The 15984-nt window shown below is 44.7% G+C and overlaps 1 protein-coding gene across 2 annotated transcripts in view; it reads right to left on the bottom strand.

Moving 5' to 3' along the window:
* LOC100380863 (SLIT-ROBO Rho GTPase-activating protein 3) overlaps window positions 1-15984 on the bottom strand; it is a 30704-nt gene that overhangs the window by 6606 nt on the left and 8114 nt on the right. For both annotated transcript variants that reach the window (XM_045709571.1, XM_045709570.1), the window contains exons 3-11: window positions 3763-3934; window positions 3305-3467; window positions 3052-3114; window positions 2794-2967; window positions 2192-2320; window positions 1564-1785; window positions 1250-1351; window positions 964-1149; window positions 664-748 (exon numbers count right to left, since the gene is read on the bottom strand). In XM_045709571.1, the coding sequence (XP_045565527.1) occupies window positions 664-748; window positions 964-1149; window positions 1250-1351; window positions 1564-1785; window positions 2192-2320; window positions 2794-2967; window positions 3052-3114; window positions 3305-3467; window positions 3763-3934 (1296 nt within the window). The remainder of the gene's footprint in view (window positions 1-663; window positions 749-963; window positions 1150-1249; window positions 1352-1563; window positions 1786-2191; window positions 2321-2793; window positions 2968-3051; window positions 3115-3304; window positions 3468-3762; window positions 3935-15984) is intronic.

The following is a 15984-nucleotide window of genomic DNA, read 5'->3' on the forward strand; positions in this document are numbered from 1 at the left end:
GCTGTAGCAGTATAGGCATAGTATAGTAGTAGAATAGTAGTAGTGCAGTGGTAGTATAGTAGTAGTATAGTAGTAGCATAGTAGTAGTATAGTAGTAGTACAGTAGTAGTGTAGTCGTGCAGTAGCAGTATAGTAGTAGTATAGTAGTAGTGTAGTAGTGCAGTAGCAATATAGTAGTAGTAAAGTAGTAGAATAATAGTAGTACAGTAGCAGTGCAGTAGTAGTGCAGTAGCAGTATAGTAGTAGTATAGTAGTAGTATATTAGCAGTATAGTATTAATACAGTAGTAGTGTAGTAGTGCAGCAGCAGTATTGTAGTAGAATAGTAATAGTATAGTAGTACAGTAGTAGTATAGTAGTAGTGCAGCAGCAGTATAGTAGTAGTATAGTAGTAGTAGTATAGTAGCAGTATAGTATTAATGCAGTAGTATTGCAGCAGTAGTATAGTAGTAGTATAGTATTAGTATAGTCGTGGTATTGTAGTATAGTAGTAGTGTAGTGGTGGTATCGTAGTAGTACAGTAGTAGTGTAGTAGTGGTATAGTATTAGTACAGTAGTAGTGCAGTAGTAGTATAGTATTAGTACAGTCATAGTATATAGTATGAGTATAGTAGTAGTATAGTATTAGTGCAGTAGTAGTATAGTATTAGTATAGTAGAAGTACCTTTCTGTATGGCCTCCTGCAGCAGGTCATGTTTAGCCTGTAGTTTGGAGATCAGGGAGCTTCCAATCAGATACTCCTTAACTTTCTGACAAACGACAGAAACAGAGATACACACTTTAACCTTTGCAGCTTTAGCTTGTTTACACAGCTTTAGCTCAGTTGGCTAACACAGTCTTGTGTTTTTCAGATGTCCCGGGTTTCAAACCTAGTTGGTCACAGAAGCACTATAAGGAGACACAATCCATAATACTATCATTAGACTCCCCTCACACCTTCCCCTGACCAATGGGATGTCCTCACCGTAAAGTAGAACGTCTCGGTTTCCTGCTGATTGGCTCTCCGCTTGGCAAGGGCTAGTTTGGAGGCAGAGGCGGTTCCCATGGGGTCGTGTGATAGGCTGATGGGCAGGTCAGGGGGGGGGTTACTGTCACTGTCACACATACTGTCCAATAGCGCGGAGAGGGTGGCTTTGAGTGTCTTACTGACCTGGAAAGTAGATACATACAATAGATAGAAAATGGATCAATCGATTGATCGATGGATCGATAAATCAATGGGTAGATTAAGAATAGAGCGAAGACCTCACCTCCTCTGTTTCCAAGGTTTCGGTGGAGAGGCGGGACTGGAGCTGTTGGAACCTGGTCTCTAACTCATACCTCACCTGGCTCTCCGCACTCACCTCGCCCACCTGGAAAACATTAGGGATGTGTATAGTATAACAGGTGTACTGGTGTGTGAACCAACAGCTCTTCCTGTGGGAGCTAAACATATCATGTTCAGTGTGTCACAGAATATACAGGACACATATTGGCCTCGTCACCAGCCACCTTTGCACTCCATAGTTCTGATAAAATGTGTCACGATCATCATCCACTAATGAACATGAATGTGTGTGTGTACCTGGTCTCCCTCATGGGGATGGTAACTGAAGCGGAAGGGCAGACAGAATGCTGTGTCGTGGTTCTGTAGGAGAGCGTCTCTGTCTCCTCCCTGATCCAGTGATGTCACTTCCTGTTCCAGCTGCTTTAGCCCGGCCTCCTCAGCCTTCAGGACACGCCCCCTGCTGGCCAGGTATGACCTCATCACTCGCTCCAAGGACAGATGGAACCCCAGGTCAGTACACTGAGAGGGAGAGAGAGAGAGAGAGAGAGAGAGAGAGATTAATACTTAGTATGTCAGTTAAACATTTTATAATATAAGATTGCGTAACAGATACACACAAAGGCACCAGCGTGCACGAAAAAACGCACACACATACGTACACACACACATACGTACACACACACACATACACACATACGTACACACACAGACACACAAACACAGACACACACACACACACATACGTACACACACACACACACACACACACACATACGTACACACACAGACACACACACACATATGTACACACACAGACACACACATACGTACACACACAGACACACCCACACACACACACACACACACATACACACACACATACACACACACACACACACACACACACAGACACACAGTGACTCACGTCTATGAGTGTGCTGAGATCCTGTAGATAGTACTTGTTCATAGTTGCGTTGGCAGCTGCCAGATTCAGCAGATAGTCATTGCGAGCCTTAGTGCACTTCAGCTGGGTCTCCTGCACTCTGCCATGTCTCTGTGGAGAGCACACACACAATTTGGTTAAAAGAATAGCTAATGACAACGAAGGTCCCTTGATTCATACTGCCTTTGGTACAGGCTCAGGTCAGGGGTTAGAGGTTAGGGTTTAGGGTCAAGGGGTTTGACACTAGCTGTAGTTGGTTTGATTTGGCACTACAGAAGTAGCTCACGTTATTGTTCCGTTGTGTGTGGTTTTCATGTGGCACAGGATGTCTGACTCAAAACTCTACAAAACTGTCTGTATCCTGTGCCACATGGAAACCACACACATCTCAACGACAACCTTGGCCACCCTCCAGGCCGACTTCATTGCAGACGTTGCATTGCATTAACAAATGGTTATGTGCCACATCATGGACTGTGCAGTCGGGCATCAGATTGTTATATCATACGATGTGGTTAGCTGTTATAGTAAAGACCTATTCAGACATTGTGAGATCTGGCAGTGTAGTCAGACTCAACCCTTACCTTTTCCATCATTTTCTCCATCTTCTTCACAGAGCTCCGTCTCTGGCCTCCTGATTGGGTTATCCCCAGTTCAGCTGACTTGCCCGTCTGTCTCTCCTCCAATCGTGTGGCTTCCTTTAGTTTCCCCTCCGCTGTCAGACTGTCTGTATGGTACTGGTGGTATGTCCTCAGAGCCTACACATAGACACACACACTAGTAATACGATCTTCATCTTCTTACTATTGTCCACATCGTAAGTGACTGAGGTATGTTCGTACCGTCTGCAGTTCAGTGGTGACTTTCAGTAGCTCATCTTGCATCTGAACTCCCACCTCCTTACTCTGATCAGAGACATATCAGTAATCAGACAGTGTAACACACTATCACCTTTTCACTTTAAGATTTTGGAGTTGTGTAGATCAGTGAAAAATACATAGAATTTTATGTACAGACAGTCTTGACTGGAAGCCAATGGAAGTGGGTGGATCATTTGTTCAGGTACTGTAAATATGAATGTGTGTGTGTGTTTACCCGTTTTGCCAGGCGGTGTGTGTCCTCTGAGCAGTGTGTGAGTCGCTGTGTGAGTGTGTGTGAGCAGGAGTCACTCAGCGCTGCGTGTTCTCTGCTCTCTGCACGTGTCTGAGTCAACAGAACTGACCAACACTGAGACACCGACTGACCGCTCTGCTCCTTCCTACAGGGAGGGAGGGGGAGGAGGGGGGAGAGGAGAGAAAGACAGAGGGGGAGAGATAGATAGGGAGAGACAGAGGGGGAGAGACAGGGCGAGGACAGAGAGGGCAAGACTTAAACCAATTTACGTAATATTATCGGAGTTCCCTATACTAACATTGCACCAATAATAATGTCTGCCAGTCAGTATAAACAGATCAAGCAATAAAAGCAATTTACACACACACACACACACACACACACACACACACACACACACACACACACACACACACACACACACACACACACACACACACCTCTTGGTCTTTAGAGTGAACCTCTCTGTAAGTTTGTCGAGGGCACGGGCGTACTCCGCCTCAATGTCACCACGACGACGGAAGAACTCGGACAGGTCAGACAGCTGTTGACCTTTGACTTCCACCTGACCATCCAGAACCTTCATCTGGTCACACAGCTGGGCCCGCAGGTCTACACACACACATACAGACACACACACACACGCGCACACACACACACACACACACACACACACATAGACACACGTATGAAGTTCACAACAGAGGCGATCACGAACAGATCTGATCAAAAAACATCATTATTAATGCGCCGTCATTGTAAATAAGAATTTGTTCTTAACGGACTTGCCTTAAATAAAGGTTACATAAAAAAATGTAAATGTACGTTGCACTCGAAAACACTCGGAATCTAACGTCTGCGTCGAACCACTCAGACCACAGCTAAGTGCATTGTTAGATGCTTTTTTGCCATCCCGAGTCATTATATACACAGAAGAGCTCAGCTAAACATAGAATCACATGGTTTATCCATCGCTCTGACCTCTGATAACTTCAGAACAGAGGTGACTACAAATGCAAAGGTACCAATGTCTATTCAATTGATACAAACAAGCTTCATATAAAAATAAGCTTCAAATGAAAACTGAGATGACTGCATTAAAATATAAACAGTAGGCTATAGGCCTATTTCAATCATATTGAAATACAGTGCCTTGCAAAAGTATTCATCCCCCTTGGCGTTTTTCCTATTTTGTTGCATTACAACCAGTAATTTAAATTGATTTTTATTTGGATTTCATGTAATGGACATACACAAAATAGTCCAAATTGGTGAAATGAAAAAAATAACTTGTCTCAATAACTTGTCAAAAATAATGACAAACGGAAAAGTGGTGCGTGCATATGTATTCACCCCCTTTGCTATGAAGCCCCTAAATAAGATCTGGTGCAACCAATTACCTTCAGGAGTCACATAATTAGTTAAATAAAGTCTACCTGTATGCAATCTAAGTGTCACATGATCTGTCACATGATCTCAGTATTTTTACACCTGTTCTGAAAGGTCCCAGAGTCTGCAACACCACTAAGCAAGGGGCACCACCAAGCAAGCGGCACCATGAAGACCAAGGATCTCTCCAAACGGGTCAGGGACAAAGTTGTGGAGAAGTACAGATCAGGGTTGGGTTATAAAAAAATATCAGAAACTTTGAACATCCCACAGAGCACCATTAAATCTATTATTAAAAAATGTAAAGGATATGGCATCACAACAAACCTACCAAGAGAGGGCCGCCCACCAAATCTCACAGACCAGGCAAGGAGGACATTAATCAGAGAGGCAACAAAGAGACCAAAGATAACCCTGAAGGAGCTGCAAAGCTCCACTGAGGAGTATCTGGAGTATCTGTCCATAGGACCACTTTAAGCCGTACACTCCACAGAGCTGGGCTTTACGGAAGATTGGCCAGAAAAAAGCCATTGCTTAAAGAAAAAAATAAGCAAAAACGTTTGGTGTTCGCCAAAAGGCATGTGGGAGTCTCCCTAAACATATGGAAGAAGGTAGTCTGGTCAGATGAGACTGACATTTAGCATTTTCCTTGATGGCCAAAAAGCTATGTCTGGCGCAAACCCAACACCTCTCATTTCCCCGAGAACACCATCCCCACAGTGAAGCATGGTGGTGGCAGCATCATGCTGTGGGGATGTTTTTCATCGGCAGGGACTGGGAAACTGGTCAGAATTGAAGGAATGATGGATGGCGCTAAATACAGGGAAATTCTTGAGGGAAAACTGTTTCAGTCTTCCAGAGATTTGAGACTGGGATGGAGGTTTACCTTCCAGCAGGACAATGACCCTAAGCATACTGCTAAAGCAACACTCGAGTGGTTTAAGGGGAAACATTTAAATGTCTTGGAATGGCCTAGACAAAGCCCAGACCTCAATCCAATTGAGAATCTGTGGTATGACTTAAAGATTGCTGTACACCAGCGGAACCCATCCAACTTGAAGGAGCTGGAGCAGTTTTGCCTTGAAGAATGGCTAGATGTGCCAAGAGACTTGCAGCTGTATTCGCTGCAAAAGGTGGCTCTACAAAGGATTGACTTTGGTGGGGTGAATTGTTATGCACGCTCCAGTTTTCCGTTTTTTGGTCTTATTTCTTGTTTGTTTCACAATAAAAAAAATATTTTTCATCTTCAAAGTGGTAGGCATGTTGTCTAAATCAAATTATTCAAAACCCCCAAAAAATCAATTTTAATTACAGGTTTTAAGGCAACAAAATAAGAAAAATGCCAAGGGGGTTGAATACTTTTGCAAGCCACGTACGTTTCATGTTCAATCAATAAAGTTATATTTTTCTAATTGTTGGTTAGGCTTAATCTGTAATTTGTCTCAATATATTCCATGAAGTGTAGCTTCCATAAAATTGGAACTGATATGACGCTCCAGCAAACTGGATGTCTTCCAACTAGCTTGGAAAGACAGTTCCGTGCAATATCGAAGAGCCCTCACTGCTGATCGATCAGCCTACTTTTCCAACCTAATTGAGGAGATCAAAAACAATCTCAAACTTTTTGATACTGTCTCAAAGCTAACTAAAAAGTAGCATTCCCCAAGAGAGGATAGCTTTCACTTCAGCAGTGATGAATTCATTAACTTCTTAGCCTGTTGGGGGTAGGGGGCAGTATTGACACGGCCGGATAAAAAACGTACCCGATTTAATCTGGTTACTACTCCTGCCCAGTAACTAGAATATGCATATAATTATTGGCTTTGGATAGAAAACACCCTAAAGTTTCTAAAACTGTTTGAATTGTGTCTGTGAGTATAACAGAACTCATATGGCAGGCAAAAACCTGAGAAGATTCCTTACAGGAAGTGCCCTCTCTGACAAGATCTTGTTCTTCTTGTCTCTGTTTATTGAAGACTGAGGATCTTTGCTGTAACGTGACACTTCCTACGGCTCCCATAGGCTCTCAGAGCCCGGGAAAATGCTGAATGATATCGAGGCAGCCCCAGGCTGAAACACATTATCGCTTTTGGCAAGTGGCCGATCAGAGGACAATGGGCTTAGGCGTGTGCACGAGTCGACCCCATGCTTTATTTTCTTTCGTCTTTTTACCTAAACGCAGATTCCCGGTCGGAATATTATCGCTTTTTTACGAGAAAAATGGCATAAAAATTGATTTTAAACAGCGGTTGACATGCTTCGAAGTACGGTAATGGAATATTTCGAATTTTTTTTGTCACGAAATGCGTCGTGCGCATGACCCTTATTTACACTTCGGATAGTGTCTTGAACGCACAAACAAAACGCCGCTATTTGGATATAACAATGGATTATTTGGGACCAAACCAACATTTGTTATTGAAGTAGAAGTCCTGGGAGTGCATTCTGACGAAGAACACCAAAGGTAATAACATTTTTCTTATAGTAAATCTGACTTTGTTGAGGGCTAAACCTGGTTGGGTGTCAAAATAGCTAGCTCTGTGATGCCGGGCTATCTACTTAGAATATTGCAAAATGTGCTTTCACCAAAAAGCTATTTTAAAATCGGACATATCGAGTGCATAGAGGAGTTCTGTATCTATAATTCTTAAAATAATTGTTATGCTTTTTGTGAACGTTTATCGTGAGTAATTTAGTACATTTTTAGTAAATTCACCAGAAGTTTGCGGGGGGTATGCTAGTTCTGAACGTCACATGCTAATGTAAAAAGCTGGTTTTTGATATAAATATGAACTTGATTTAACAAAACATGCATGTATTGTATAACATAATGTCCTAGGTGTGTCATCTGATGAAGATCATCAAAGGTTAGTGCTGCATTTAGCGGTCTTATGGGTTTTTGTGACATTATATGCTAGCTTGAAAAATGGGTGTCTGATTATTTCTGGCTGGGTACTCTGCTGACATAATCTAATGTTTTGCTTTCGTTGTAAAGCCTTTTTGAAATCGGACAGTGTGGTTAGATTAACGAGAGTCTTGTCTTTAAAATGGTGTAAAATAGTAATATGTTTGAGAAATTGAAGTAATAGCATTTCTAAGGTATTTGAATAACGCGCCACAGGATTCCACTGGCTGTTACGTAGGTGGGACGATTTCGTCCCGCCGACCCTAGAGAGGTTAGACGAAAAGATCATGATCATTAGAAAGCAAATTACGGACTCCTCTTTGAATCTGCGTATTTCTCCAAAACTCAGTTGTCCTGAGTCTGCACAGGAGTGCCAGGACCTAAATTCAATGGAGACACTCAAGTTTTTTAATCCTGTATATCTTGACACATTCACAAAAATATTCATGGCCTCTAAAACTTCCCACTGCCTACTGGAACCCATTCCAACTAAACAACTAAAAGAGCTACTTCCTGTGCTTGGCCCTCCTATGTTGAACATAATAAATGGCTCCCTATCCTCCGGATGTGTACCAAACTCATTAAAAGAGCCAGTAATAAAGCCTCTCCTGAAAAAGCCAAACCTTGACCTGGAAAATATGAAAAATTATCAGCCTATATCGAATCTCCCATTCCTTTCAAAAATGTTAGAAAAAGCTGTTGTGCAGCAACTCACTGCCTTCCTGAAGACAAATAATGCATACAAAACACTTCAGTCTAGTTTTAGACCACATCATAGTACTGAGATTGCACTCGTGAAGGTGGTAAATTACCTTTTAACGGTGTCAGACCAAGGCTCTGCATCTGTCCTCATGCTCCTAGACCTTAGTGCCGCCTTTAACACCATCGATCACCACATTCTTTTGGAGAGATTGGGAACCCTAATTGGTCTACACGGACAAGTTCTTGGCTGGTTTAGATCTTATCTGTCAGAAAGATATCAGTTTGTCTCTGTGGATGGTTTGTCCTCTGACAAATCAATTGTTCACTACATATTCTATCTCTTGGTCATTCGGAAACACAATGTCAACTTTCACTGCTATGCGGATGACACACAGCTGTACATTTCGATGAAACTTGGGGAAGCCCCAAAATTGCCTGCCCTGGAAGCCTGTGTTTCAGACATAAGGAAGGCGGCAAATGTTTTACTTTTAAATTTGGACCAGGCAGAGATGCTAGTTCTGACTCCCAAGAAACAAAGAGATCTGCTGTTGGATCTGAAAATGTATCTTAATGGTTGTACAGTCGTCTCAAATAAAACTGTGAAGGACCTCGGTGTTACTCTGGACCCTGATCTCTCTTTTGACGAACGTATCAAGAATATTTTTTCCATCTTCGTAACATTGCAAAACCCTTCAACTTTTTGTACAAAAATGATGCAGAAAAGCTAATCCATGCTCTACTCTACTCTCTGGCTACCCGGATAAAGCACTAAATAAACTTCAGTTAGTGCTAAATACGGCTGCTAGAATCCTGACTAGAACCCCAAATGATCATATTCCTGTTAAGGCTAGAGCTGAGTTCAAGGTTTTACTGCTAAACTACGAAGTATTACATGGACATTCTCCTACCTACAGTGAGGGAAAAAAGTATTTGATCCCCTGCGGATTGTGTATGTTTGCCCACTGACAAAGAAATGATCAGTCTATAATTTTAATGGTAGGTTTATTTGAACAGTGAGAGACAGAATAACAAAAAAATCCAGAAAAACGCATGTCAAAAATGTTATAAATTGATTGGCATTTTAATGAGGGAAATAAGTATTTGACCCCTCTGCAAAACATGACTTAGTACTTGGTGGCAAAACCCTTGTTGGCAATCACAGAGGTCAGACGTTTCTTGTAGTTGGCCACCAGGTTTGCACACATCTCAGGAGGGATTTTGTCCCACTCCCCTTTGCAGATCTTCTCCAAGTCATTACGGTTTCCAGGCTGACGTTTGGCAACTCGAACCTTCAGCTCCCTCCACAGATTTTCTATTGGATTAAGGTCTGGAGACTGGCTAGGCCACTCCAGGACCTTAATGTGCTTCTTCTTGAGCCACTCCTTTGTTGCCTTGGCCGTGTGTTTTGGGTCATTGTCATGGTGGAATACCCATCCACGACCCATTTTCAATGCCCTGGCTGAGGGAAGGAGGTTCTCACCCAAGATTTGACGGTACATGGCCTCGTCCATCGTCCCTTTGATGCGGTGAAGTTGTCCTGTCCCCTTAGCAGAAAAACACCCCCAAAGCATAATGTTTCAACCTCCATGTTTGACGGTGGGGACGGTGTTCTTGGGGTCATAGGCAACATTCCTCCTCCTCCAAACACGGCGAGTTGAGTTGATGCCAAAGAGCTCCATTTTAGTCTCATCAGACCACAACACTTTCACCCAGTTGTCCTCTGAATCATTCAGATGTTCATTGGCAAACTTTAGACGGGCAGGTATATGTGCTTTCTTGAGCAGGGGGACCTTGCGGGCGTTGCAGGATTTCAGTCCTTCACGGCGTAGTGTTACCAATTGTTTTCTTGGTGACTATGGTCCCAGCTGCCTTGAGATCATTGACAAGATCCTCCCGTGTAGTTCTGGACTGATTCCTCACCGTCCTCATGATCATTGCAACTCCACTAGGTGAGATCTTGCATGGAGCCCCAGGCCGAGGGAGATTGACAGATCTTTTGTGTTTCTTCCATTTGCGAATAATCACACCAACTGTTGTCACCTTCACACCAAGCTGCTTGGCGATGGTCTTGTAGCCCATTCCAGCCTTGTGTATGTCTACAATCTTGTCCCTGACATCCTTGGAGAGCTCTTTGGTCTTGGCCATGGTGGAGAGTTTGGAATCTGATTGATTGATTGCTTCTGTGGACAGGTGTCTTTTATACAGGTAACAAGCTGAGATTAGGAGCACTCCCTTTAAGAGTGTGCTCCTAATCTCAGCTCGTTAGCTGTATAAAAGACACCTGGGAGCCAAAAATCTTTCTGATTGAGAGAGGGTCAAATACTTATTTCCCTCATTAAAATGCAAATCAATTTATAACATTTTTGACATGCGTTTTTCTGGATTTTTTTGTTGTTATTCTGTCTCTCACTGTTCAAATAAACCTACCATTAAAATTATAGACTGATCATTTCTTTGTCAGTGAGCAAACGTACAAAATCAGCAGGGGATCAAATACTTTTTTCCCTCACTGTATCTCTCATATTTGGTCCTGACGTACATACCTACACATATGCAACGTTCACAAGACGCAGGCCTCCTTATTATTCCTAGGCAGGGCTTTCTCCTATAGAGCTCCATTTTTATGGAATGGTCTGCCGATCCATGTGAGAGACACAGACTCGGTCTCAAACTTTGTCTTTATTGAATACTCATCTCTTCAGTAGGTCCTATGATTGAGTGTAGTCTGGCCCAGGGGTGCGAAGGTGAACGGCAAGGCACTGGAGTGACGAACCGCCCTTGCTGTCTCTGCCTGGCCGGATCCCCTCTGTCCACTGGGATTCTCTGCCTCTGACCCCATTACGGGGGTTGAGTAACTGGCTTACTAGTGCTCTTCCATGCTGTCCCTAGGAAGGGTGCGTCATGTTGTGCCAGGCTTTTTTTTACTATACATGACTTGAGTGGGTTCAGTCACTGACATGATTTTCCTGTCCAATTTTGCGCCCACTCGAGCTTGTGCAGTGGAGGAGATCTTTGTGGGCTATACTCAGCCTTGTCTCAGGGTAGTAAGCTGGTGGTCTGTTGATATCCCTCTAGTGGGGCTGTGCTTTGGAAAGTAGGTGGGGTTATATCCTGCCTGGTTGGCCCTGTCCGGGGGTATAGATCAGACAGGGCCACAGTGTCCCCCGACACCCCCTGTCTCAGCCTCCAACATCTATGCTGCAATAGTCTATGTGTCGGCGGGCTAGGGTCAATCTGTCCAATCCAGTGAAATTCTCCTGTCTTATCTGGTGTTCTGTGTGAACTTAAGTATGCTCCCTCTAATTGTCCCATCTCTCTCTCTCTCTCTCTCTCTCTCTCTCTCTCAGAGGACCTAAGGCCTAGGACCATGCCTTAGGACTACCTGGCCTAATGACTCCTGGTTGTCCCCAGTCCGCCTGGTTGTGCTGCTGATCCAGTTTCTGCTGTTTTGCTTGTGGCTATGGAAGCCTGACCTGTTCACCAGATGTGCTACCTTGTCCAGGACCTGCTGTTTTCAACCCTCTCTCTCTTGTTCTCCATCTCTCTCTCTCTCTCTATCTCTCTCTCTGTACCTCACCTGCTCTCTTGACCTCTGAATGCTCGGCTATGAAAAGCCAACTGACATTTACTCCTGAGGTGCTGACCTGTTGCACCCTCTACAGCCACTGTGATTATTATTTCACTCTGCTGGTCATCTATGAATGTTTGAACATCTTGAAGAACAATCTGGCCTTAATGGCCATGTAGTCTTATAATCTCCACCTGGCACAGCCAGAGGAGGACTGGCCATGCCTCATAGCCTGGTTCCGCTCTAGGTTTCTTCCTAGGAAACTGCCTTTCTAGGGAGTTTTTCCTAGTCACCATGCTCCTACATCTGCATTGCTTGCTGTTTGGGGTTTTAGGCTGGGTTTCTGTATAAGCACTTTGTGTCACGTCTACTCCTGCTCCTCCCCTCTGGCATGCGACATCGCCGGAATAATAACCTCCAGTCCTGGGAATCATCATTGCGTACACCTGGCACTCATCGTTATGATTCACACCTGGACCTCATTACCGCCCCTTCATATGTCCCTTCCTTTTGTTCATTCCTCAGTTGGTATTGCACCTGTGTTCATGTTACTGCACTTCTGTTACGCTGTCGTGGTTCATGTTTGTTGATTTCATTAAACGTTTTACCTGCTTCTTGACTCACGGCATCATCATTACAGAATACCAACTCAAACAATGGAAGCAGCTTTAAATGTATCTTTGATCATCCCTGGAGGGCAGAGAGGGAGATGAGCGTCTACTTCAATTACGGCAGGGGGATCAGACGGCTGTGGAGTACGCGCTCACCTTCCTGACAGTAGCAGCATCCAGTGGATGGAATGAACCGGCGCTCATTCTCACCCTGACTATGGAGTCCAATCATCAGGAGAATATCCCATTCAGCACCAGTTCACAAGATCATCCTCGGCCTCCCTTGGCTTCAATGCCATAACCCCATTTCATGGTTGAGGATGTGAATCTCAGACTGGTCACCTGAATGCCGGAGTACCTGCTTCCCTGTACCCTGTGGTTCCACGTCGGTTGAGTCCTTTGGTTGCCTTCAGCCCAACATCCTGGAGGTATACCAGGATCTGAGGGAGGTATTCTCCAAGACCCGGGCCACCTGTCTTCCTCCTCATCGCCCCTGGGACTGTGCCATCGATCTGCTTGCTGACCCTCTGTCTGTGGCTGAGACCCAGGCCATGGAGGATTACATTCAGGAGGCGCTCCAACAGGGGTTCATCTCCACGTCCACTTCTCCTGCATCGGCTGGTTTCTTCTTCGTGGCCAAGAAGAATGGAGTATTACGCCCTTGCATTGATTACAGAGGACTTAATGAAGTTACCAAGAAGTATCGGTACCCCCTCCCATTGGTGCCAACTAGCAGCTCCGTGGGGCCTAGTTCTTAACCAAACCGGACCTGCGGAGTGCCTACAATCTCATCCGCATCCAGGAAGGGGATGAGTGGAAGACGGCATTCAACACAATGTCTGGTCACTACGAGTACTTGGTGATGCCCTTTGGCTTAGCCAAGGCTCTGTCAGTGTTCCAGGCATTCGTCAATGAGGTGTTCAGGGACATGCTCGGACGCCAAGTGATTGTATACATTGAGGACATCTTGATCTGCTCAGTTAATCTGGAGGATCACATCACACACGTTCGAGCAGTCTTGGAACACCTCCTGGCCCATCACTTGTTCGTCAAGGTTGAGAAGTGTCAATTCCATCAGAGGGTGGTCTCCTTCTTGGGTTACCAAATCAGCTCGTAGGGAGTGAAGATGGATGACAAGAAGGTAGATGCAGTCAGGTCAGGGCCAGTCCCAACCACCATTAAAGGGTTACAATGTTTTTTGGGGTTTGCCAACTTCTACCGTCGTTTCATCAGGAATTTCAGCTCTGTTGCCGCTCATCTCACCTCTCTCGAGGCTCCCGTAGGTTGGTGTGGGGTCCAGCAGCCAACGAGGCCTTCCGTCTTCTCAAGGGATGTTTCACCTCCGCCCCAGTGCTGAAACATCCAGATCCCACGATATCCTTTGTGGTGGAGGTGGATGGTTTCGAGGTAGGTGCGGGGGCAGTTTTGTCTCAACGACAGGGGAACCCACAGAAGCTGTACCCATGTGTGTTTTATTCTAAGAAACTGTCCCTTGCAGAGAGGAACTACGACGTTGGCGATCGGGAGCTACTGGCGGTGAAGTTGGCATTAGAGGAGTGGAGACACTGGTTGGAGGGCGCCAAGGAACCATTCGTCATCCTCACTGACCACAGGAACCTGGAGTACATACGGACAGCGAGGAGGCTGAATCCGCACCAAGCAAAGTGGGCCCTTTTCTTCAGAAGGTTTAACTTCACGCTAACCTATAGCCCAGGCTCAAAGAACACCAAGGCTGATGCCTTGTCCCGCCTCTATGATTCGGGAGAGGGCCCTGTCCTGAGTGAGCCTATAATCCCATCCTCCCGAGTCATAGCTCCTGTGGTCTGGAACATAGATGTGGAGATCCGCCAGGCTCTGGAGAGGGAGCCCGCACCCCTGAACTGTCCTCTTGAGCGCACCTACGCTCCCACAGGGATAAGGGATTGGCTGCTGACCTGGGCACACACAGCTGTCGTTGCTGGACATCCAGGTATTTCTCGCACCATCCACTCCATCGCTGAGAAGTACTGGTGGCCCACCTTTGCTCAGGATGTCAGTCGTTATGTAAACTCCTGTTCCGTATGTGCCCAAACCAAGTCTCCCCTGAATGCTCCAGCAGGGAAGCTCCTACCGCTTCCCGTGCCTCAGCGACCCTGGTCTCATCTATCCATTGACTTTGTAACCGATCTCTCCTCCTCTGGATAGATTTTCGAAGTCATGTCATTTAATTCCTCTTCCTGGTCTCCCCACTGCTCTCCAGGTCATGGAGGCAATCTTTCAGCAGATCTTCTCGCATTTGTATTTATTGTGGATCCCCCATTAGCTGCTGCCAAAGCAGCAACTTCTCTTCCTGGGGTCCAGTGAAATTAAGACAGTTTATACAATTTTAAAACATTACAATACATTTCACAACACACTGTGTGCCCTCAGGCCCCTACTCCACCACTACCACATATCTACAGTACTCTGTGTGTGTGCCAATGTTTGTGTTGCTTGTGTTGCATACCCAGAGTGCCAATGTGTGTGCCAATGCTTGTGTTGCATACCCAGAGACCTCTTGTCTCTGGGTATGCATGGGTGTCCAAGCTGTGTGCCAGTAGTTTAGACAGACAGCTCGGTGCATTCAACATGTCAATACCTCTCATAAATAAAAGTAGTGATGAAGTCAATCTCTCCTCCACTTTCAGCCCGGAGAGATTGACATGCATATTATCATTAGCTTTCTGTGTACATGCAAGGGCCAGCCATGCTGCCCTGTTCTGAGCCAATTGCAATTGTCCTTTTTTGTGGCACCTGACCACACAACTGAACAGTATTCAAGGTGCGACAAAACTAGGGCCTGTAGGAACTGCCTTGTTGATAGTGTTGTTAAGAAGCATCGCTTTATTATAGACAGACTTCTCCCCATCTCAGCTACTACGGCATCCATATGTTTTGACCATGACAGTTTACAATCTAGTGTTACTCCAAGTAGTTTAGTCATCTTAACTTGCTCAATTTCCACATTATTTAGTTGATGTTTCGGGTTTAGTGAGTGTGTTCCAAATACAATGCTTTTAGTTTTAGCCCTAAATATTTCTAACTTATTCCTTGCCACCCACTCTGAAACTAACTGCAGCTCTTTGTTGAGTGTTGCAGTCATTTCAGTCACTGTAGTAGCTGACGTGTATAGTGTTGAGTCATCCCCATACATAGAATCTCTGGCTTTACTCAGTCATTGGCATGTCATTAGTAAAAATTGAAAAAAGCAAGGGGCCTAAACAGCTACTCTGGGGAATTCCTGATTCTAACTGGATTATATTTGATAGGCTTCCATTAAAGAACACCCTCTGTGTTCTGTTAGACAAGTAACTCTTTATCCACATTATAGCAGGGGGTGTAAAGCCATAACACAAGTTTTTCCAGCAGCAGACTATGATCAATAATCTCAAAAGCTGCACTGAAGTCTAATAAGACAGCCCCCACAATCATTTTATCATCAATTTCGCTCAGTCAATCATCAGTCATT

This window comes from Salmo salar, chromosome ssa27 (genome assembly GCF_905237065.1).
Source record: "Salmo salar chromosome ssa27, Ssal_v3.1, whole genome shotgun sequence".
NCBI classification, from domain to species: Eukaryota; Metazoa; Chordata; class Actinopteri; order Salmoniformes; family Salmonidae; genus Salmo; species Salmo salar.